A 22330-nucleotide genomic window follows, 5' to 3' on the forward strand; every position below is an offset into this window, starting at 1 on the left:
TTATATTGAACTATCATAATTCCATAAGCAAATACTCTAGGGGGAAAGGAGTACCATTCAGAAGCCAGTTTCCCCTCCATCTTCAAAGTTCAAATTTATACTTAATTCTAACTAAAGAGTCTTTGGGCTAGTTGAGAAAATAAAAGAATCCCTACCGTCTTTGGGGGAAATTACAAGGCACGCAACAATGTGTAATGGAAACTCCAGTAGTCATGTTCCTTGAGCTCATGCACATGCATCTTACTGATACCTGAACATACCCATGCACAAGGGAAAATAAGCAACACAAAATATTTAGCAGGAGACACATTCAAAACGTATTTGACTATTTTCATTCTTGCTATTTTTTCTCTTTAAAATAATTTGTCATTAACTATGTAATCACTTACCCTAGAAAAAGATAGTCTACCTGTAAGGCTATTACTGGTGACACAGCTGAGATTTAGTAGGAATAAGTTAAACAGTAAATTTAAAGCAGCACAGAATCAGTAATAGTAAGGTAAACATTTACCAAAAACCAGTACTTTCTGACTTTACTTAATGGATAAACAATTGGGTTTCATTCAAATTCTCCTTGTGAATGCATTTAATCAAGTCCGAGTTTAACTTAAAATTGGAATGTCAATGGTAAAAATTTTTTTTTATTTTTTGCTTACGTAGATCATGAAGTTCCCAGAGCTTACATATATTTTATTTTGGCAGTAAGCATATATATTTGTAAATAAGCCTGGCAAACGAGAGTGAAAAAATATAACAGAAATAAAAAATAATTTAAAGTTCTGTAATAAAGATGATTAGTGAAAAAATTGGCTACAATACTCAAAATGAAGCAATTATCCATAAATATTAAGAATTAGCACTTCTTTCAGTATATAGAAAAACTGACAAGAAATTTTAAAAAATCTTAAGAGCCAAAAAGAAGTTCTCTAGAGAAGTGATAAATATATTTTGAAAAGATTTCACAGTAATATGTTTTTTTCCCTAGGCTGTCCTTAAAGTAGTGAATTTCTGCAATGTAAGAAGGTAAATTTCTCAGGTTAAAAAAGAAAAGAGAAAAAAAATCATTGGTGAGACGGGGCTCACCTCAAAAATGTCTTGGGCTCTTTAGGTGGCACTGGCTGTGGAAGTGGTTTGCTGCTGTTGAACTCGGTATCGTGGACTGGAGAATTAGGAATGGGAGCCAGGCGGTTAGGATGTCCGTTGCCCACTCCACCAGATTCCAGAGCACTTAGATTGGGAACACTCACAAACCTGTTTGTTGGTGATTTATCATTCTTCTTCTTTTGCTGCATTAAAAATAATACATGTGAGGATAGTCCCTGTATAAGGACAAATGAGAAAATAGGAATAGTAGAAGATATAAATTTGGCATGGAAAATTTTCGGAAGCTTTACGTTAAATTGGGATGTTAAAATGAACCAGTGTCACCCAAAGTGTGGTCTGGGGATCCTTGGAGGTGTTCTTTATCTACATGGAATCCTCACAGACAGACATGCTCCTGGGCCAGAAAAGAATGAGGATTGGTGTTCATGGGGAGGGGAGGAGATGGAAAGAATGCCAAAGGGTAAAGAATACTGTGAGGAAATGGGGAAGGAGCAGGTCTTGCAGATACCACAAGGCTAAACGGATTTGGGCTCAAATTAGGAGAAGAAGGTATAAAGTTAAACAGTTTTAAAGAGATGTCCGTGAACTTTAGCCTTCTGTCAAAGGGAGGCAGTCCTTGTCTGGAAAAAAGAGGAAGTGAAAAAATACTTGGCACAATAGTTTGAGACATATTCCACATTTCCACTTAAGACCCAAAGCTGCCTTACGAGAGAAAATTAAGTCTGCATAATTAAATCTCATTTCCCAGTTGGTAGTATCACTAATTGGCTCATAATCTTTTAAAAGCATTTAAAGGATATAAAACAAAAGTGATCCATCTTTTTTTATTTTCTAGTTGGTCTTTAAAAGCAGATAGCAAGAGGAATATAATCGCAGAGTATCAAAACCTATCAGTTTACAAATCATTAACTTAAGTCTCTATTTTATTCGCACTCATCTTGCTGTGCAGAATAAAAATTCACAAGCTGCAAGATATTTTTAATACTCCCATCTTTTACTAAATGTGTACTAGTTAAATTTATGAACTATTTTTCTGCAAAATGATTCGAGTGTTTAAAAAAAAAAAAGCCTAATTGGCCTTTTTCCTTTATTTACAAAGTAATGATCTTGCTATCTACAGATTGCCCTCTGTCATATTCTGTCAGTCATGGAGTCTCTGACAAAGAGTCTTTAGCATAACTGAAAACAGAAAGGATATCTTCTAGAATCACAATATTAGTGAAAGGTGAAGTCATTCAAAAATTAACAAAGATGTGTGCATTTTCTTGTTCTGGTCACCAGAGGGCATTAAATAAACCCATTTAAGGTTACTATTTGAAGAAATAAAAAATATTATTATTATAAAAGTGTTATTGGTGTTATTATAAAAGTATTATTATAAAGTTGTACGGTAATGGTTTTATAGCTAAAACTGTAATTCCGCAAAATATATTAGAAATATTTTCCTTTTTATGATCTTGTTTCAGCAAGTCTCATAATCTTGCTCTCTAATTAAAAGCTTATTTCACCCTAAATTATGGACTTAAAAACTGAAACTAACTATATTAATTCATTCACCAATTATTTACTGAGAACCTTCAATGTGCCAGGCAGTATTTTAGGCTCTGAAGCTATATGCCTCCCTACTTTAGTCATTCTGTTTCATAAAACATTTAAGTCACTCTATGTTAAAGGTTTAAGTTTAAAGTTTGGAGCACTTTAACTTGTGAAGGAAGGATAGAATCCCATGTTCTTAACAGAGAAATTTTTATGAGCTTTGAAAGCAAAAGTTTCTGGCTAAGGGCCTAATACAAATTAGGCATGATGGGCAAATTAATTAAATCTGAATCAAAAGACAGCTTTACCACTAGTACTTTATTTCTATTACTGATGTCTTCCAGAAGATATATAAGTTCCTGTGAAGCCAATATAATTATTTATTCTTATTTGCTTTATTCACTTACCTGTGGTAGCTTATAGAATATGTGATAAAGTTTGCAACTGAACAAATATTTATTGATTACCTACTATACCCAAAGCACTATGAGGGGAGCCACAGGAAGCTGGGGTACAAAGATGTGTAAGACTTAGCCATGCCCATCTCATTTGTCTACAAGGCTCTTCTATCTGTCCTAAGAGAGTAACAAAGATGGCCCAAAAAATGGGTCATCTTCAATTTTAATTGTCATGAGAGGTCCTAAGACTGAGAGAAGTAAAGCCTTTTTCCAAAGACTAGTAGGCAACAAAATACATGTCCAATGCAAGGTCCATTAAGATGGCAGGCCTTAGGCTTTACGTTAGGGAGCGCTGTTGTGTATACAGGGCTGGAGTACCTTTAGGATCCCACAGAGAATAGTGAACACCAAGAAAATGACAAGAAATTATCCTGAGGAGATTTAAAAGTTAGTTTTCTTTGGAGATATGAAAAACAAAATGGTAGAAACCAAGGGTTTATAATTAATAAAATGTTTTAAGGAATAAGAATTCTCAACAAAAATATTAGCCTCGTTCAGTGAAAATGTATACATAAAGAATTCATAGATTTTAGTCCTAAATATTAAATTGAAAACATTGTTTGTAAGCTTTATCCTATGCTGCTCTAAATATTAAAATTTTTAAAGCAAGTTTTAAACTACATCCCTATTTTATGGTGTTTATAGCACATACCTTAGTCAATGGATTAATAACACCAACAGAAGGGCTTGAGTTAAACATTTTGTTGAAGTTAGTTTCTCGATTGACTAATTCCAGCTGATAAAATTTATTATCCTCCTATGCAAAAGAATTATAAACGTCACTTAGACATTTTCTATTGAAAATTTAAAACTGTAATGTATAAATGCCATTCCATTCAAAATTTAATATAAAACCTGAAGATTTATATACCTTGTTCATCAAAGATTAAAAAAAATTTTTTTAATGTTTATTTTTGAGAGAGAGAGAGAGCGAGCATGAGCAGGGGAGGGGCAGGAGAGAGGGAGGCACAGAATCCGAAGCAGGCTCCAGGCTCTGAGCTGTCAGCACAGAGCCCCACGTGAGGCTCACTCACAAACCGTGAGATTGTGACCTGAGCCAAAGTTGGACGCTTAACCGATTTGGCTACCCAGGCACCTCAAAGGTTTCTAAATCTGATTGCCAGTGTCTTAAGGACTGCTGGTGGGATGGTTATCAAAACCTTTCAATACCCTATGCTTTGAGACTCTTCTCTACCCTTTCTTTTTTATTTTTTTTTTAAATATGGAACGCTTCACGAATTTGCGTGTCATCCTTACACAGGGGCCATGCTAATCTTCTCTGTATCGTTCCAATTTTAGTATATGTGCTGCTGAAGCGAGCACCTTCTCTACCCTTTAATAACTTTTCCCTTCAAGATTGGATCGAAATGGTTTCCTTGGTCCCATCTCTATTCCAAACTGCAGGCTGTGCAGTTTGAACATGCTTAACTTACATTCATGGAGTTGTGTGCATGGTTTTGTTGTTTCTATAAAGGTGATACTGATACAGCATTACCTTCAGTACTGCAAATACATTTCATTTTGCTTAATCTCCTCTCTGAAACCTCAATGTTCAGTTAACTTTTGAATAATACAGGTTTGAACTGTGTGGGTACATTTACACACTGATTTTTTTTTATATAAATACAGTATAGTACTGTAAATGTATTTTCATAGTGACATTTTTCTTTCTAGCTTACTTTATTATAAGAATACAGTAATGATACATATACAAAATAAGTGTTAACTGACTTTGGTATCGGCAGGGCTTCCAGTCAACAGTAGTCTATTAGTAATTCAGTTTTGAGGGAATCCAGTTATATGTGGATTTTCAACTGTGCACAGAGTTGGTGTCCCTAACCCCTGCATTATTCAAGGGTCAGCTGTATTACAGCAATGGTAATCACTGACCAGAGAAACAGTGACCTACATAGAGATAAATCTTTGCCTTTCGCGTGACCAGTATATGTCAACTGAACAACTAAACTTTAGGAAATAAATACATGAGTGTGAAATGCAGGACTGTGCTCTAGTAGAACTAGATTCTTCATTCCCTTCTTAGTTACCACTACCTTTTGTATCATTAATCTCAGCCCACGTACTTCAGAGTCCACAGAATCAAGGTATAGTGGAAAGCATGTAGAACAACCCTTAGCTGGATTCCTAGTCTGTCACCAACTAGGTGTTGCTTTGAGTTTGTTTTATTCTTTGAAGTCTGATACCTATCCTGTTGTGAGGATAAAATACAACTATATCTGTGACGTATGCTCACTAAGAACTGGAAAAGCTGTTTCTACCATGGATGAAATATACTTAATATATTTGCTAATAACTTCATGTGTGGAATGTAAGGTGATCAAAGCAATCTATGAGGGCTGTGCTCATGTTCACAATGCCTGGGAAATCTTGCCAATGTCTGCTCCTGGCTCCATAATGAACCCCAATCTATGACCTGCTGCTTTTGGCAGGAACTTCTAGTCCCAGCCAACAGGATAGCTTTCCTAGATGCTAACATAGATAAGTTAAAGAAAAAGGACTTCAGAAATAAATGCTTCTAGGCTCTCTTTTCATGCTAATGTCCATAGTTTTCAGTTGAAGAGATCAGTGAGCCAATAGAGTGATTAGCATTCTATTTTTAGTTTTACTCTGAAAGATTTTTCTTTTTTAGTGATAGTAAAAAACAATACTTTAATTATGGATCAGAAGACTCTAAAATGTTTCATGAATTATGAAACATTTGTGTATTTCTTATTCTTGAAGAATAATAGCTTCAATGAAGGCAGTCTATTTATTGTTAAATCTGTGTTTTCTTCCCTGATGGACTGGTCAGAGACCCTAACACCTCAGTTTGGACCGAGACTCTTAAGAGAGAGCCTGAAGCCTTTCTTAGAACCCTAACAAAATGGAACCCTTTTCCCATGGAATATCCCTTTGGATCAGGGTAAGTTAACATGACTAACTGGAAGTATACGGTACAGGATGATGCATGCATGTGTTGACTCTTCTTTCCTATCCAACTCTAATTCTACATGAACAATATGCATATTGTTCATATAGTATATTAGCTGTACATTGTATATAATTTCAAACGTATACTAACTGTACATTGGCAATGACATATTATTTAAACATATGTCCTAAAAAAGACTCGTAAAAAAATACTGAAAAGAAGCACAATCCCTTTACCCTAATACCAAATTTAAAATTTTTAATTACTTTGTATTTCTTAATTCATGAACATTTTAATAAACTTTCAATCACAATGCATATAGTTTATACTTTCAATTTTCACTTAGCATTACTTAATACTTTTCCATGTTTTGCCAACCCACAGTCTATTGATTACTAACATGGTTACAACCTCCCCCTCCCCCCACAAATCTTACAATTAGTTTCTTTATGACTTGGTCTCTTTCTGTAAGCATGGCTTTTAATTCTGTAATCATCTGTATATCTTCTGGTTTTGATTCTCTCATTAGATATTTTTCTTCCATTTCTTCTAGTCTGAAAACAAGAAACCTTTAGTTCATTGATAGGACTCAGACACATCCTTTTTAATACCTGCAGTTTTCAAAATAGTCCAGCTGAACACATACAAAATTTAAAACCAAACTTTTTTCCTTAAAACTTTTCAGAATAACATGGTTGCCTCAATAGCTTATTAAAGCTATTAAAGCTAAAATATCTTATTAAATAGCCTTATTAAAGGCTCTACAGGGTAGAGGATGTTTATTAAAGACTTTGCAGGTTACTTTTGGAAGAATTCACTCATTGTAAGTCATTCAACAGTGTGTGGGGATGAGGTGAGGTAAGTTCTGTAGAAGAAATGATATATTGAATAATACCTCTAAATACAGGTTTGATGCTGGAATTGTAGGCTCACTATCAGGAGAACTTACCAAAATTATACTCCTGTGTGATGACATAAGGATTGGTAACATATCGAAAAGGGACAAGGGACAAGAAAAGATACAGAGGAAAGGGAAACAAAGGACACATATAATAACATCATTCTTTTCCGGTTTATGGGAAACTCAACCTAAAAATTCTGTATTATCAGCTAATACATTACACTCCAAAAAAGGTACATCAGATAATTTCATTTTTCCCTTTTTCTGCCCTGAATGAGACGAGAAGGCAACAGGAATGAATGCCACTGAAGACTCCAGGATAGAGGCTACCCTTTATGAGCAGAGGCTCCACAGACCATGCAGGGTCCAAAAATATAAGACAAGGCAGAATGAAGAGGATGCAAATGGAAACTGCTACAGAAGAAGTACTTTCAATTTTAGAAAATTTAAGTAGAACGACTTAAAAATTCACTCCTTTGAAAATAAAAGGATAGAAATTAAGCTCAATAAAATCATGGTGGATGAAGACACACAGAAAAACTTATTCACTCAACAAATACTGAATAACTTGTAGACAATCTGTCTTCTAGGATTCTGTGATCTACTCCCACCCCCTAATTCTAAAGGGGTACAAGAATCTCTGTGTACTTTAGGAATTTTAGTAAACTCCTACACTAACTCACTCCAAGCTAAAGTTCTAATCTAGAGGGTTTAGGGAGGTGTGTGGGTGAAGGGAAGTGTGGGGTTAGGAAGGGGCAGTCTCAGAATCAGTTGGTCTTTGTCAGTTCAGTTTGAGGTTAGTTTCACTGTCTTTACTTTTGTTCTTTTGTGACCATGCAGACTGAGTGAAAGATGTGATTTCACTGGGCTCACATAAAGGGACTTGCATTTTATAGTGATACGGTGTTTTAAGGGCAACAGTTTTAAGAAGCTTGAGAAACAATAATCCAGTCAAGGAAAAAGGCATTGGGTTTAACACTGGAGTAGCCACAAGATGTCACTGTAGAACTTTATCATTAAACACAAAATACAAGATTTTTGAACTGCTTCCTGCAGCTAAACAAGAATACTTGGCAGTAAATGGTCACTAAAAAACTCAACTTAACACCTTATTTAAAACTATTATGGAAAAAAAACCCCAAAACAGAACAAAATTAAAAAAAATAAAACTATTATGTCTATTATTTTAGTTCTAGTACAATGAGAAGTTAAGGAAAAGTGAGTCTAAATCACTTACAACCCGTGACCCATCTTTTTTGCTCTGAGCCTCAATTCTAGTGTAAGTTCTCATTTAGGTTAAGCATGCTTTACCTAAAAAACTGTCATCAGTTAATCCTCTGACAAAATGACTTTCTCTCTCTCTCTCTCTCTCTCTCACACACACACACACACACACACACCTTTTAAAAGATACCTGGATATTAAAGGGAAAAAATAATTGATTAAATTGAAGAAACCATTCATATAAATATAAATGGGAAAGCATTAAAGGAGAGAACAAGTAAAATGATCCAGATTTAACTTGCAAATATATTTCCAGAATTACCAAGTCTTTCAAAATTCTAACAGGAAGAACCCTCGGTGTTACTCTGATCCATTTCAAGCCAACGCTGGTCAACAATCTCTTTCTTCAGTTGCCCCTGTGACCTCTAGGCCAGCACTGCTTAAAGACTAGGTGTGAACAACTGGTGGTACAGGAAATGATCTTAGTTTATTCTCCTTTAATCTTTCTGGTCACAAGAAGGAAAAAAGTCACAGTTTTGTTCTATGTATCTTAAATGGCCTTTATAACATATGCTTATTACCCTACTTCATACCACTTGGGCAGACCTGCAGCATCAAATAGCCAGCTAGGATCTAATAACATTGTGGTATTTTCACAGAATTTATATTTGTATAATTATAGCCTAGCTTCTATTTATTTACTTATTTTTAAAGTTTATTTATTTTGAGAGAGAGAGACAGACAGACAGACAGAATGGGTGGGGGAGGGCCAAACAGCTCTGCACTGTCACAGCATGGAGCCCAATGTGGGGCTCAAACTCAAGAACCCACAAGAATGGTAAGGATGCTTGACCAAGTGAGCCATCCAGGTGCCCCAGCCTAACTTCTATTTAGAAAAATGGATACGGGGCGCCTAGGTGGCTCAGTTGGTTGAGCATCCAACTTCAGCTCAGGTCATGGTTTGTGGGTTCAAGCCCCCTGTTGGGCTCTGTGCTGACAGCTCAGAGCCTGGAGCCTGCTTCTGATTCTGTGTCTCCCCCTCTCTCTGCCCCTCCCCTGCTCACACTCTGTCTCTCAAAAATAAACGTTTAAAAAAAAAAAGAAAAATGGATACGATTTTTCAGTAGTGATAATGGTTTTACTGCAGAAATAATCAAGTTTTCCTGTTAAATTTTTTAAGTTATAATGAGTCAATTAAAAATATGAAAACCGTATCAAAGGTAGCTGGTAGCCAGAAATGACCAAATTCTGAAAGGTTAATAAAGCCTGGGAAACACTGCCTTGAGGGGAAATGTACAAGTTTGTATAGTCTTTTACTCAAAATACAGATTCACATTAAAAGTAATACTGAGAACAGAAGACTATGGGGGAGGAGAAAGGGGAAAAAAAAGTTAAGGGAGAGAGCCAAACCATAAGAGACTCTTAAAAACTGAGAATAAACTGAGGGTTGATGGGGGGTGGGAGGGTGGGTGATGGGCATTGAGGAGGGCACCTGTTGGGAGGAGCACTGGGTGTTGTATGGAAACCAATTTGACAATAAATTTCATATTAAAAATTTTTTTAAAAATTAAAAAAATACTAGAGAAAACAGAATTAAAACATATATAATTACTAATTAGGTCACTGTTGGATTCTCCCCAGGCATGCATGCCCTGATTTTTTTTGGCTCTGAGAATATATAGGTCAATGTCTAGGGTTCATGAACAACACAAACCAAAAATATGAATACATAAAAAATCTGTATAAAACATATAAAAAACTTTTCAAGGTGGCAGTACTCCTATGCTTTATAAAAATAATTGACAAAGTCAGCAAATTGAGATTATAGGCCAAACAGTATTGGCACACATATATTTTAGAATCTTAACTATATAAAAATAAACTCTATTATACCATCCTTCTCTACAGTTTAAGGAAAGGAAATACAATAATTGAAGAAGTTTAATGTTGAACCTTTCTTTCCCCATAATTTATGGGCACAGACTACTATCTCCTTACCTCACAAAACTTATGAACACAACCTGAATGGTAATTTAAAAATCAAACAACAACAACAAAAGATGATTAGAGTAGTATAGATAAAAGAACTCTTTTATCAACAACTTTTAAAGAGTGGTAATTCCAATATGGTGGAGTGTTTTTTCAATTAGGGATTACTTACCTACTTAAAGGCCCCATACAGAAAACTCTGCTTCCCCCAAGAAGAAACTCTTTTTGTTTCAGTACAGTGAGAAGTTAATGTAAACTTAATCAATAATAATCTCTGAACTCCCCTTTTTGCATAATAAAGATGTCATGACCCCATCCACATTCTATATAGATTTAGATTTGGCTTAAAGTTCTTTAAAACAGCCATTCTCTCATTTGTTTCTAAAACAAACAAAAACTATGACATATTAGACACAAGGGTTTTACTACTATCCCACTCAGGAAAATAAAATAGTTTCTATGGAATATCAGGATATCTAAGACTTGAGTACCTAGCACTAGAGAGGGGGTTTTCTAGTAATCATTCCATAACTACAGAACTCATCACCATTTCTACAATGTTTAGAGGGTACCTTTCCATTCTTTAAATTTCCATTCCCCTCTTCCCTGAAGTCCAAACAGGGTTTGGGGCAGGAACAGAAATAAAGCTTCCAGCTGCTCGAGAGGCCCTTCCACTTCAGGCTTCAGCCTGACCCATAATGCTGCAGCCCTTCCACTACCACCCACTTCTATGATTCCACAGGGCTTTTCCAATTTCAAAGACTTAAAGTTAGCATGCAGTTGATTAGGAACTTCAGTAAGGTGTCCGTAGTCCTTTGCAACAGGCTAAGAATAGTTCAAATGTTGTCCCCCCAGCTCCTTAACCTGGAATGCAGTCTCCCTGCTCACCACCACTGATGAAGGCATTCAGCAGATCCAAGCAGGCTGCATTTAAGGATATAAGGCAGAAATATCTCAACTGTCTAAAATTGTGCTTTCCAGGGGTGCCTGGGTGGCTCAGTTGGTTAATTGTCTGACTTTGGCTCAGGTCATGATGATCTTGCGATTTGTGAGTTCGAGTGTCGCATTGGGTTCTGTGCCAACAGCTCAGAGCCTGAAGCCTGCTTCGGATCCTGTGTTTCCCTCTGTCTCTATCCCTCCCCTGCTTGCAAACTCTGTCTGTCTCTGTCTCTCTCAAAAAAACAAAAACAAGAAACTGTGCTTTCCCAATATGGTAGCCACTAGTCCATATGTGGCTATTTACATTTAAATTAATTAAAATGAAATTAAAAATTCAATTCCTTGGTGGCACTAGCCACAATTCAAATGGTCAACAGCCATTGTGGCTAGTAACAACCGTACTGGGCAGAGCAGATACAGGACATTTTCATTATCGTAGACAAATCTGGGCAGCCCTGGTCTAAATACATTTATTTGTGTGTGTGTTTGGTTTCAACTAAAAGAGTAAATACCTAAACTAGAGACTAGTTGTATGATAGCAACTAGTCTTTTTCTGGTGGAAAAAGAAATACAGTTGGTTAACATGGATCTAGCTGAAGTATAAAACAAATGGTAGACCTAGAAAAGCAGATAAAATATTTGACTCATGAGTAATACTAATTCAATTAAAAATTACCATAATTAGCAAAACTAAGTTATTTACTATCTACTGAAAATTCCTAATGTGTAAAACCCTATAAAACAGAATAAAGTAGAAACAAATCTTTAATCTTTGTAAATTAACATTCCTAAGGAGACAGGACACACGGATAGACACAGGTTATTTTTGTGAGCATGTTTTTTCAGACTGTGAAGAGGGAGATACCAGGATTTCAGCCTCTGCCCAATGAGTAACACTGAGGCCAGGAGAAGGGAAAGCCAAAAGTGGGGTTTACTGTAACTAATTTTTGCAAAATGCCTAAGGTGATGGATGCACTCTTCTACATGGAAGATACCTGAGCTCTTACTGTAGCTCAAAAGGATTTAAATATTACCACAAAACCAGGAAACACCAGAAATCATCATGACTGGGAAAATGATCTCACAGGTCTCCTCATCATTTCAAGTATAACTTCATAATGTGATAAATGTTAGAATTCTCAAAAAATGCATTCAGGAAACATTCAAGTGCCTACTAATGCGAAAATCCTGTGTGTCCATTGCAGAGTACCTCACTTCAGAAGCCACCACTGAAGTAAATGCCAACAACTGGGGTCTGTTTTTTGTTTCAGCTGAAGTGAATGTGGTTGTATATGTTACATATACGTAATAGCAACTATGAAGCTTAATCAGTTAAATGAATAAAATGTGAGGAGATATTTAGATGGGGATAGGTAATCGGGTAGTAACAACAGATTATTCTAGACTGTAGAGGAAACATAACAATCTCAGAAGGAAACTGTCAGTGTGGTGGACACAGGTGAATAAGGCACAGTGACACTAGGAGTTTAAGTTTCACTTTGAGACTAAGGTTAACGGGATTAGTCACTATTTTGACTTTACTGAACTATGTGGAGATATTTACATATTTTTATTCAGCATTTTAAATTGACTGGAAGAAGATAGACTAAAGGTGAATAAACCATTTGCAGCCGCAGCAGTTTAGAGTAGATTAATTAATTCTAAAATAATTTAAGTTGGACCAGGTTTTAGGGCACAGAGATGGAGTGAATGTTATTTGCACATTGGCTATAAGAGTTTAGAAATGTGGAGAAAAGAGAAAAGCTATTAAATACTTTCTGAAAACATTAGGCAACAGTGATAAATCTTGGTTTTAACAATACTGGAGTTACTATGTATGAATAGTAACTATCTGTGATGTTTAACTTGCACTAATTTTTCAAATCAATATTAAATGTTTGTATGAATTCCAACAATCTCTCTGTAGAGTATAAAATATTTTTATAGTTTTTGCTCTTCCCCACCTCCAATACCCTGTAATCCATTCTCTAGATGGAAGTACTGTCATTAAAATTCTGTATTTGTTTTTCAAGATTTTTTGATATTTGTGTATAAAATATGTATTATTAGTTTATGTATAGGATCATAATATTCCTTTTGGCCACAATATGCCCTTTGTATTTAATATTATATAATGGACATCTTTGGAGTTTTCACCATGGCATGTCGGTTCAAGATCCTGAGGGACAGGCTTTAGGCAAGGACTGTCCTAGCAGAACCAGAACAGTGGCAGCTGAGAAACAATCATTCAATTGCCTTATGCTCATTAAGTAAAATATCATACTGCAATTACCATCTGGAATATAGCACTTATGTTTTCTTTTTTAAGTATCCCTTAATTAGATTTAAAAAGAATAGCTAATCTGAGGTTAGACACAGTCTCCTCAGTTTATGTCCCACATACGAATTTTCTTTAATATAATATGACTTACGACACTTGTAAAGCTGCATTTATTTCCTTGAGTAGCTCGTTAGTCTTATTAAAATCTGCCCGCATGATATTTTTCTCTCTGAGGTGGTCTGCTGTCATGACATCCAGCTCTTTTTCAAGTCTCTTGTTTAAATCTTGTTCATGCAACCTGTTTATTTTTGGTTAAGAAAATGTTATTCTGAAATCAAGCTTTCAAAACTTTCTATATTCTACAGATTTGAAATGGTTTTATGTATAATATAGAGAAAATTAATGGAAATAGTCTAAAATAACTTACTTTGCTCCTATCTTCGAGTTTGTTAAAGTTGTCTCCTTTAATGCTTTTTAAATTACATTTTATAAAGATTTTAGTTAATTGTATAGTTTCCAAAGTTAATGAATACATACCTATTATTCAAAATACCAACATTTTATCTATGTTCTAAATTACAGCCATCAACAAATAAAGGAGTGGTCTTCAATATCTATGAGAAGGCAGTCTAGTCATAAAAATAAGCATGTATTGCTAACTACTATTATAGCAGTCTTTCAGGTAACACTGTATATTATGTCTGTTATGATTAATGACATACCTCATCTGTTGGTTAGATTCACTTCGTATTCTGAGAATTTCTTTCCCCTTAAATTCCAATTCTTTGGTTAGGGCACTTATATTTTCATGAAGGTGCTGTACCTCCTTATCCAAGTCTGAGATGTGATGCTCTCTGTGCCTTAATTCCTCTTGTAGATCTGTTATTCTACACATATGTTCCTTACTCTGCAAAATACAAATAATTATTTTTTAAAGTAAGCTCTATGCGGAACTTGGACTCACAACCCCGAGATCAAGAATTGCATGCTCTACCAACTCGGCCACCCAGGTACCCCTACAAATAATTCTTAAACGTATTCTAGTATTTGCTTTCTGCATTTATCTAAAGGAAAGAAAGTGACATACTGGAATGTCAAATGTAATGACACTGCTTCGAAACAAACTGCTGAAAAAAATCTAAAGGCTCTTCTTTTTCCATATATATATGAAGTGTTTATATGGATACAGTTTATATGGATAATATCAGGGTGACAAGAGGCCCAAAAGACCATAAAATGCAATTTCCCACACATTTTACAGACAAGGAAACCAATACCCAAGAGATACCTGTTCAAGGAGGATGTATATGAATGGCAGAGCTGAAATTAGAATGCAGGGCTCCTACATACTCACCAAGTTACATGGGCTTACAGTAAAATGCTGGCACCACTGTCCTTTGATCTAAAAATTCCCTGCATCTAGGGAGGCCATCCCGACACACACATATCATATGGTTTAGAAAGCAGACTTTGTCTGCTTTGTGCTGATCTAACAGTTACCTTGTCTGAAAGATAAGCTCCCTTCCATATTCCTAGAAGTCACTGTTTTTCACAATGTCTACTAGATATTGTCAATTTCAGTGTTAGCATAGTTGAAGATAGAACTTCCCTCCATGATTATAAGGTGGCTCATTTAAAACTTCATAGCAATGAAGAGAAAATTTGAGCTGATCATTTAACATAGCTAAAGACTAACAAAGTAAAAGTCTTAAGTCTAAAAAATAATGGACTTCATTACACTATGCCTAGAAATCCATCCACCTGGATAGACATATATTCAAGATCATAAATTCTCTAATTAAAGGAAGTATACTTCATTAAAGAGCAAAGTTTAAAAAGCATAAATATTACCTGTGCTAGAGTGGTATGGAAATATCTTTTTTTTTTTTTTTTTTTTTTTGAGGACCTACTACTTCCCTAGCTATGCTATCCAGCATGACTATTTAAATTCAAGTTTAAATGATTTAAAATTAAACAAAATTGAAAATCCTGGTCCTCGGTCACACTAGACATATTTGGCCCATGTGGCCAGTGACTATCACAGTAGATAGCAGATACAGAAGAGGTTCGCCTATAGACAATGCTGTTTTATAGTATTCTGTCTTCACTCTTTGTGTTATTCATATTTCATTGATCGCTTTCTCAGGATGCAAGTAAAATTCAATATATTCAATTAAAAAGTCATAAAATGTAATTTTATGACCGATATAATAAGTCAAATTACCTTATTTCCCTTTAAAAATAAAGCTCTTCAATATAGGTAGCAAATAGTAACTAATGTAAATACTAGTTATTACAAAATTTTCAGAAAATTGTGAACATTCAGATCTATCCACATTTAGGGAATCATCACATAACATGTTCTTCTTTACCTGTCTTCTGCTAATATCTACGCTTCGCTCTAATTCCATTTTAGCAGCTGCCAATTCTTGATGATGACTGTGCCGTAACAAATCAATTGCAGCCGCATGTTGATGGTTTAGTTCTGATCGTAAGGAAGCTGGAATCCGAGGGAAAAAAGAGCTTTAGTATATTGAAAAATATTACTGATACTTTACGTAAAAATTATAAAGGTCACAGAATATTATTTTTAAAATTAGGACACTTGTATATGCCCATTAAAATATCATAGACTGTCATAGAATGTCATGAATTTAAAGGTCATCCAGCTTTGATAAGAACAAGAAAATTTTCATCTGCTCAACAGATCAAGGAATTTCCATATATGCTTTGAGTTTGGCAGTAAGGTGCTAATGGAAATGAAATATTTTTAACTTTTCTCATTCACTACTGGAATAACATCATTTTAAAGCTGAATAATACCACAACATATATTCATTTAGGAAGCAACTTCCCACCCAGGTAAGAATTCTTCCACAATATTTCTGAAAGATGTTAAGCACTGGCTGGTGAGTGCTCTTAGTGATTTGTAAATCATCATTTTTATTTGAATTTGAGATTATTTGATACAATCCACATTTACTGAATGTCAGGTACTATACTAAGGGAGAACAAAATATGACCCTGTTCTAATAACTGCATAGGCTACAGGGAAAGGCATCATGCCAGGGAATTAAGTGGAATATCAGAAATGTATATTAGTTATAATGAAAGCACAGCAGTGGAAGCACCATTTCCTAGGAGAAGGAAATTAGGAATGCTATCACAAAGGAACTGTCACAGGGCCTCAGTCTATAGCACTGAGTAGGGGTTCTCCAAGTGGAGAAAGAGAAAAGCATAAATGAGAAAGGGATAAGATATGCAAAAGCAGAGAGAACCTAATTTATCAGGTAAACTATAGGAAGATGGTGTGGCAGATGCCCACAGAACATGTGGTCATACTGGAAAGAAAATGGAGCCCAGTCTGAGAAAGTTGTAGCATAAAATGCTTTTTACTTTATGTTTAGGTTCATGGTTCTCAGTCTGGGATACGTGTGGCAGTATATCTGAGCGACTTTTAGGGTATACAATATCATCATCTGAAACATGAACTGTACTTAAAGATTTAGGGGAAAGTCATTACTTTCATGTTAATACAAAGGAGATGTGAGTAAAATGCAAATTATATATTCTAAAGCTAAAACATAAGATGACTTCAAAGAAATGCTGTGCTTGTAGCTAGTCAATTTAGGCTCTTCCTGAGGCCTCCACATAGGGCATAAGTTTAGTCTCCCCTGTATGAAGGGCGGCTTCAGTGGAAAAACTTGACAGGCAGTGAGGTGGTACATGGGAATCAGTGAAGGATTTAAAGTTGGGAAGTTACATGGTGAGATTTGAGTCTTACACAGATTAGCCAGACTGGAGTCTGAAGGATGAACTGAAGGAATAAAGATCAGCGAGAAGGTTATGACAATAACCCAGGTGAAAAATGATATGACTATGAAAAGTGGAGGAAATAACAGAATGTGGAAGCAAAAGAAAATAAGTTCTCCTAGCTTCCTGGCTTGGGCAACTGGGTAAACAGTGACACTCTTAGTTAAAATGGAAGGTACAGGAATGGCAATACACTTTGGACTTCAGAAAGATGGTAAGCTAATATTTAAAAATATAGAATATAATTTGCAACATCTAACTTTCTAATATGCAATTTGAAATAGAAATCTAATTCACAAGGAAAGGAGTTCGGTCTCGAAATACATATTTGGAATCACTAGCACAATAGATAGTAGTTGGAGCCATAGCTGTGAATCCAATCAACCGGGAAAAGCCTGAAGACTGAAAAACAGACCAAAAGGCTGGGGACTAAAGATTGGGAAACAGCCATATTTAACAGATGCACAGAAAACAGGACCAGCAAGTGAAGATTCTTAAAAAGCAGAGGTCAGAATGCAGTGCGGTGAGTATATGATCATGGAGACCAATGGGAAAAGAAGATTCAAGAAGGTCAAAGAGGTCAAATGATGCAGAAAGAGCAAATATGATGAGAGCTAGTGAGCATATATGAATTTGGAATTTCAAAGTTCAATGGTGACTTCAGGGACAGTAATTTTAATAGTATAAGGGGTGCAAAATGTAGACCTGAAGGATCCTGACAAAGGACTGGTACCTAGAATACACAAAGAACTCCCAAAACTCAACAGTAAAAATACAAACAATCCAGTTAGAAAAGATATACAGATGGCAAATGAATACCTGAAAACATGTTCAACATAAGTAGCCATTAGAGAAGTGCAAAGTAAAATTCACAATGAAGTAATACCACACTCCTATCTGAATGGCTAAAATACAAAACAGTGACATCAAATGCTGGTAAGGATGTGAAAGAAACTGTCACTCATTCATTGCTGGTGAGAATGTGAAAAGGTACAGCCACTCTGGAAAACAGTTTCTTAACTAAACCTACAATCATCATATGATCCAGCAACTCTCCTCCTAGGCATTTATCTCAGAGAAATGAAAGCTTACTCTTACACAAAACTGAAAACACCAGATGTCCTTCAATGGGTAAAGAATAACAATTGTCCTTCAGCAATAAAAAGGGACAAACTATTGATACATACGACAACCTGGATGAATCTCCAGAGAATTATGCTGAGTGAAAAAAAAAAAAACAATCACCAAAAGGTGATATCTTATTCCATTTATAACATTTTTTAAACGACAAAATAATAGAAATGGATAACAGATTAATGGTTACCAGGCATCAAAGGTGGGGAGGAAAGGGAAGTAGGTGTTGCTATAAATGGGATCCTCATGGTAATGGGAGTGTTCTGTGTCTTGACAGTATCAATGTCAGTATCCTGGTTGTGATATGAACTACAGTTTTGAAAGATGTTACCACTGGGGGAAACTGTCTAAAGTGTTCAGAGGATCTCTCTGTATTACTTCTTACAAGCTCGTATGAATCTATAATTATCTCCAAATAAAAAAGTTTAATTAAAATCACAAAAAGTCCTTTTGTCAACAAAGAGGCATTTAATCAAGTTTCAATGGACTAAACAATAGTGCTAACACTTGGCCTGTTTCTACTTCTTTTCATACAGTTGTGGAAAGTTTGTGCTTCCCTTGGGCCAGAATTCTCCAAAGGCTACCTCTGCATTGGACTGTATGCTCCTTGTATGTAAAGACAGATCAGCAGTTTACTTTTTAGTTCTCCTTGCTCAGCAGTTTCTGTAGCATGTAAACAGGTATTCCACAAATGTTTGATAAACATTCTCACTATGATTTTCACCCTGGCTATCGCAGTGTCTTGTCACAGAGGAAGAGGAGAGAACTATGACGACCTGGCCTAGGACTCCCAGCAATAATAGAGATGATGTATTGGGTCAAATGGCTTTGCCTTTGAGGCCTAAAGTATTCACAACACTTTGGGCTTCTCTGTTTCCAATTCCTACTTGGAAAGCATATGCCACTGAAATGTGACAACATACAATAAAAACTTATATTAAGAGATTTTGGGGAAAAAAACAAACAGAAGGAAAATGAGATGGTAGGAATAAAGTTACCAAACAACACCAAATCCCCCACCCCCAAACTCTTTAAATACCTATGCAGTATTTCTTCAAAACTCAACTGATCTCTTCATAAGAAGGGTAGTGATTTGAACACTTCAAAGATTAAAATCCCAATAAAAAATATCTGAAAAATACCTAAACAAAAAGTCAGACCTAAAGAGTTTTCTCATACAAACAAAATCCTGAAGTGGAAAAAACAAAAACAAAAACAAAAACAAACAACCCATATGACTATCATGTCTAAGGACGTGTGCCTCCATACTTATCTACTCCTTTCGGTCACTGGAAAGTCAGGGCAACTCCTTTTAGTCTCTTAATAGGTGGAAGCCCCAGTGAGTGCTGCTTACATAGCCAGAGTACGGAGAAAGGTGAGGGGACCTCACTTCATTGTGTTCTATCCATTCTACTCCTCCATACTCACCTCTTCATCTGGTAACTTCAAATATGCAAAACACTTAGATACTCATTTTGGTGTGTCAAAAATTAAAAATAAAACTTTGTCATTTCATGTTGAATTTTAAAGACGATACAAATAAATATGACAAGATTATAATCCTTTCAAAATACCAAGCATAGCCTTTCCTTCATCTTCTAATTCAAACCGAAGAGTCTGAAGTTCCTGTTCCATTTCTATCCGGAAGCCCTCCATTGACTCTCTATGTGCATCTTTTAATGACTGAAGCTCTGCAGAATGTTTTTGTTGTAAATGATTTTCAAGAGCCTAAAACAGGAGAAATGTATTCAATTTATTATGTTAGAATACAGGAAAGAAAATGAAAGCAAAATAAAAAATTGTGGGGGGAGGCAAAAAATAAATTACTAAAACTCAGTTATTTAAGAAAAACAAAGCATTTTTAATTCATCTTTAAGGATATTTTATATATAAGATAACAACCATTAGAAACTAAATTAATAGGGTCACTTCAGTAGAACAATCCTTATGAAACCAGTTGATCCAATGTATTGTGTTTAAATTGGGATGTCAGCCCTTTACCTAAGGTAGTTTTCCACTAAAGTCATTTTCTGAAGTTGTTGAGGGGTGTAAGGCACCTAAATGAATGAATATTTCCTCTGTGTGCACAAACTTAGGAAGAGAGGAGGAGGGCATTAACAAGAAAAGATCTCCTTCTGATCAGGAAAAGAAAGATGACAGATGGCTTTTACAACTCCAACCTTATCAAATATTTTGTAATGACTTTCTACAGGCATTTGGGAACAGAAGAAAATCTGTGAGAGTAGGGAACTGGAAAAGTAAACAAACCTCTCACATGATTAGTTCTAAAAGCCTAACCAGAGAAAATAGACTACATATATGTGGCTAAAACTAAGAGAAGTTATGTAGCCACGGGAGAAAAACAGAGCTCAGCGTACCTCAAGGATACAGACTGAACTGACAAGAAGGGTTTTTCTTACCATATCTGTAACATGAAAGGTTTCTGAGAAAGATACCATGTTGTAACTAGGGCTATATTTCCCTAGCCATTACTCTAAAATCCTGTTTTTATAAGTTAATATTTGGCTACTTATGCTCACTGTTTCTCAAGTGTTTTATTTCTGAAAAATAAAGCACAGGTTTCTTTAAATATAGTAAAATATGGAACTTTTAATCTAGACAACTTTAGTTACTTAGGTAGCTTAGCTACCTAGTGATGCACAACTTTTGAAAAATGATTAATGTTCTAAAGAGACTGAATGTGTAAAATTAAAGTACTGATACAAGAGGTTATATGTTATTCTCATTCACAAATGATACCAACAAAAAGATTATTTAACAATCAGGTCTAATTGTGTGTGTGTGTGTGTGCATGCGCACGCACATGCACCTTTGTTAAGGTACAGATAACATACAATATTAGGTTCAGATACAACATACTGATTCAACATTTACGAACACTATGAAATAGTCACCAGAAGTGTAATCACCATCTATCACCATACAAAGTTATTATAATATTACTGACTATATTGCTTATATTGTACTTTACTACATCTCCAGGTCTTCTTTTATAATTGGAAGTTTGTACCCCTTAATCCCCATCACCTACTTTGCTCATTCTCACCACCCCCATCTCCTCCCATCTGGCAACCACAAGTTCATTCTCTGCATTTATTAGTCTGTTTAGGTTTTGTTTGTTCATTTGTTTTGCTTTTTGTTCACTACATACAAGTGAAATCCTACAGTATCTGCCTTTCTCTGACTTATTTCACTTAGTATAATACCCCCAGGTCCACCCATGTTATCACAAATGGCAAGATTTCATTCTTTTAATGGCTGAGTAATATTCCAGTGTGTGTGTGTGTGTGTGTGTGTGTGTGTGTGTGTGTGTGTGTGTGTGTGTATCTTTTCATACACACACACACACACCTTTATCCGTTCATCTACCGATGGACACTTAGGTTGCTTCTATATCTTGGCCATTTTAAATAGTGCTGCCATGAATACAGGAGTGCAGATATCTTTTCATTTTCTTCAGATAAGTACCCAGAAGGGAAATTGCTGTATCACACAGGAGCTCTATTTTTAATTTTGGGGGGAACCTCCATACTGTTTTCCACAATGGCTGTACCAATTTACATTCCCTTTTCTCCACATCCTTGCCAACACTTGTTATTTCTTGTCTTTTAATACCAGCCGTTCTGAGAGGTGATATCTCATTGTGGTTTTGATGTGCATTTCCTTGATGATTAGTGATATTGGGTATCTTTTCCTGTATCCATTGGCCATTTGTATGCCTTCTTTGGAAAATGTTTATTCTGGTCTCCCACCTGTTTTTTTTTAATCAGATTGTGGTTTTTTGGTGTTGAGTTCTATAAGTTCTTTATATATTTTGAATAGTAATTTTTTATTGGATAAATCATTTGCAAATATCCTCTCCCATTCATTGAGTTGCCTTTTTGTTTTATTGATGGTTTCCTTTACTAGCAAAAGCTTTTTTACTTTTAATTAAAAAATGTTTTTTTTCTTTTTTCTTTTTTTTTAGAGAGAGAGCAGGAGAGAGGGGCAGAGGAAGAGAG

The 22330-nt window shown here is 35.4% G+C and overlaps 1 protein-coding gene and 1 non-coding gene across 4 annotated transcripts in view; both read right to left on the reverse strand.

Moving 5' to 3' along the window:
* The window catches only part of FAM184A (family with sequence similarity 184 member A), a 122164-nt gene that overhangs the window by 821 nt on the left and 99013 nt on the right, over window positions 1-22330 (reverse strand). Inside the window, exons 11-18 of one of the 3 annotated variants that reach the window (XR_006202804.1) lie at window positions 19883-20036; window positions 15734-15861; window positions 14084-14268; window positions 13513-13659; window positions 6464-6581; window positions 3751-3855; window positions 1084-1319; window positions 156-250 (exon numbers count right to left, since the gene is read on the reverse strand). Coding sequence is in view for 2 of the 3 variants with exons in the window: in XM_042939713.1 (XP_042795647.1) it covers window positions 1084-1319; window positions 3751-3855; window positions 6464-6581; window positions 13513-13659; window positions 14084-14268; window positions 15734-15861; window positions 19883-20036 (1073 nt within the window). In the remaining variant the exon portion in view is untranslated. The remainder of the gene's footprint in view (window positions 1-155; window positions 251-1083; window positions 1320-3750; window positions 3856-6463; window positions 6582-13512; window positions 13660-14083; window positions 14269-15733; window positions 15862-19882; window positions 20037-22330) is intronic. The other 2 variants (XM_042939714.1, XM_042939713.1) reach the window with 2 other exon arrangements.
* LOC122220907 lies at window positions 4315-4421 on the reverse strand. Its single transcript, XR_006203053.1, has one exon. It is a non-coding gene; the product is annotated as a U6 spliceosomal RNA (small nuclear RNA).

This window comes from Panthera leo, chromosome B2, assembly GCF_018350215.1.
Source record: "Panthera leo isolate Ple1 chromosome B2, P.leo_Ple1_pat1.1, whole genome shotgun sequence".
NCBI classification, from domain to species: Eukaryota; Metazoa; Chordata; class Mammalia; order Carnivora; family Felidae; genus Panthera; species Panthera leo.